This window comes from Pollachius pollachius (assembly GCF_949987615.1).
Source record: "Pollachius pollachius genome assembly, chromosome: 14".
Taxonomy (NCBI): domain Eukaryota; kingdom Metazoa; phylum Chordata; class Actinopteri; order Gadiformes; family Gadidae; genus Pollachius; species Pollachius pollachius.
Window position 1 is genome coordinate 13,262,923 of NC_136947.1, and position 2,500 is coordinate 13,265,422.

Consider the following 2,500-nt stretch of genomic DNA (forward strand, 5'->3'; position numbering starts at 1 on the left):
GAGGAGGGGAGAAGGTAAGTGAGAGATGGGGTGGGAGGGGAAGAGTGAGAGGGAGCGCGGAGAGGGGAAAGGATCTCAGGGAGACGGGGAGAGGGCTTAGAGGAGGAGAGAATGGAGGGATGGGGGAGAGGGAGAGAAAGTGGGAGAGAAAGGGAGGGAGAGAGGGTGGAGAGGGAGAGGAGGAGAGACAGGGGACTGGGAGGGGGAGACAGAAAGAGAGGAGAAAGATGGAGGGAGAGGTGGGGAGAGGGATACATTTACATACCTGTGTGTGTTTCTTCAGGTTCAGAGAGTGACATCTTCATTTCATGGTGTGTTTTGAGTTAACGATCAGGAGCGGCTAATTAGCACAACAAAGATTTGCAGATTTAAAGGACGTAATTACAGCTGTGAGGAGGAGTGAAACACGGCACGGGACTTTTATTTTCTGTACCCGGAATCATCCAGCTCTATCTACGGGCTCATTTGTTTTATGAGGGTGTGTGAGTGATCGTGTGGGTGGGTGGGTGGGTGAGAGAGAGAGAGAGAGAGAGAGAGAGAGAGAGAGGGAGAGGGAGAGGGAGGGAGAGAGAGAGAGAGAGAGAGAGAGAGAGAGAGGGAGAGACTAAAATAGGAAGAATCTCACACAGAAACAGGGGACAGACATGGCAGTGACGTGGAGTCCAGCCTACCTGGTTACCCTGGCGACAGACAACAGTGTAAACAGGACGTCCAGGAAGGGCGGGGCCTATTGTTCTGGGACTATAAATAAAACCATTTGATTGGTGGAGAGCAGGAAGCCTCTCCAGCCATTAAAGGTCTTCGTGGAGCCAGTCTTTCAATAGAGGCTATTTTGACGCTACGACGTGTGCTTCTGACCACGTACTACTACGGTACTCACGCGAACACACACACAACCTTACTCAACGCAAATCAACTACACATTTATTGTGTCATAGTTATTGTATTTATCTAAGAGCATGCAGAGACACACCCATCCACACAAACCCACACACAAATACACACACACACACACACACACGCACACTCCCAAGACCCCCCTGACCCACACACATACGCACACACACACACACACACTCCTGAGCCCACACACACACGCTCTCTCACACAGACACACCCAGTGCCCCGCTGATCAAGGACAATGAAGTGAGTGTAGTGTTGGCAGACTCTATAGCATTACCTCAGCCCCAGCACGGTGCTCTCACACACATCTCCTGCACACACACACACACACACACACACACACACACTGGAGCCTGTGTGTGCACGTGTATGTGCGTGGGTTTGCCTAAAATGTTAGTGAGTTCATTTTATTTAGACTTCTTGATCAAAAGTTACTTACTGTGAAAATGTTTCAGAATCTACTAGTTTTGACCAAATCAAGGTAAAATGTCCCAGTCAACGATATCATCAATACCTCGTTATGAGTAGTGTTAGTCTATTCCTAGTTAGGAGTCATGTTAGGAGTAGTGTTGGTCCAGTATTGGTTAGGAGTGATGTTAGGAGTAGTGTCAGTCCATTCCTAGTAAGGATCAATGTTAGGAGTAGTGTGCTTATGGCTGCAAATCTATCAGCAGTCTAATTACATCCACAGGACCTGGATGAGACCTTTCAAACCGTTGTCAAAAACAAATCATCAAATATCTAAAGCTGATGAGTCAACAATCTCCTACAACCCCCATTAGCCAATCAGATCACCTCTGGTGGCGTCCCGGCATGCGCTGTGATGTGCTGTGCTGTAACGTATCCATGCATGTGTTCCCCAGGTAAGAAGAAGATGTCCCTGTACGACAGCCAGGCCCCAGTCTGCCCCATCTGCCAGGTGCTGCTGAGACCAGGGGAGCTGCAGGAACACATGGACACCGAGATGGAGAGGCTGGCCGGCATGTGCTTCAGGTAGCCACACACACACACACACACACACACACACACACACACACACACACACAGACGTTCACCGACACACGCACATACAACAACACACAAAAACACACACTCGACAGACACACACACATACATACACACACACACACAAAAACACAACCACACTCACACACACACACACACAAACACACGCACACACACACAAAACCACACACGTGTTCACAGACACACACACAGAATTACACACATACACGCACACACACGCACGAACATGAACTTACGCACAAATGCTCACACACAAAGACAAACAAGCACACACTCAAGAACCCTGGCTGAGACGCACACACACTCAGTCAATAGGTGCTTGCACATTGACTAAAGTGATGTAATGTCACACCACATGCACCTTCTGTGTGTGCATGTGTGTGTGTGCGTGTACGTTCGTGTGTCTGTGTGTCTTGTGTATATGACTCTGTTCATTTGGGGGGTGAGTGAATAATGGATATGTTGTCAAGTCTACCACAGCAACCCTTGACCCACAGGGAGCTAAATCTGCGCCATGTCACTTGGATAACACCGCTAACACAACTACAAATTCAGTTGTAAGCGGTGAAAA

The 2,500-nt window shown here is 48.6% G+C and overlaps 1 protein-coding gene across 2 annotated transcripts in view; it reads left to right on the forward strand.

Moving 5' to 3' along the window:
- rnf220a (ring finger protein 220a) overlaps positions 1–2,500 on the forward strand; it is a gene marked incomplete at its 5' end in the record, with an annotated part of 143,197 nt that overhangs the window by 100,313 nt on the left and 40,384 nt on the right. For both annotated transcript variants that reach the window (XM_079751690.1, XM_079751691.1), the window contains one exon: positions 1,767–1,896. In XM_079751690.1, coding sequence (XP_079607816.1) covers positions 1,767–1,896 — 130 coding nt within the window. The remainder of the gene's footprint in view (positions 1–1,766; positions 1,897–2,500) is intronic.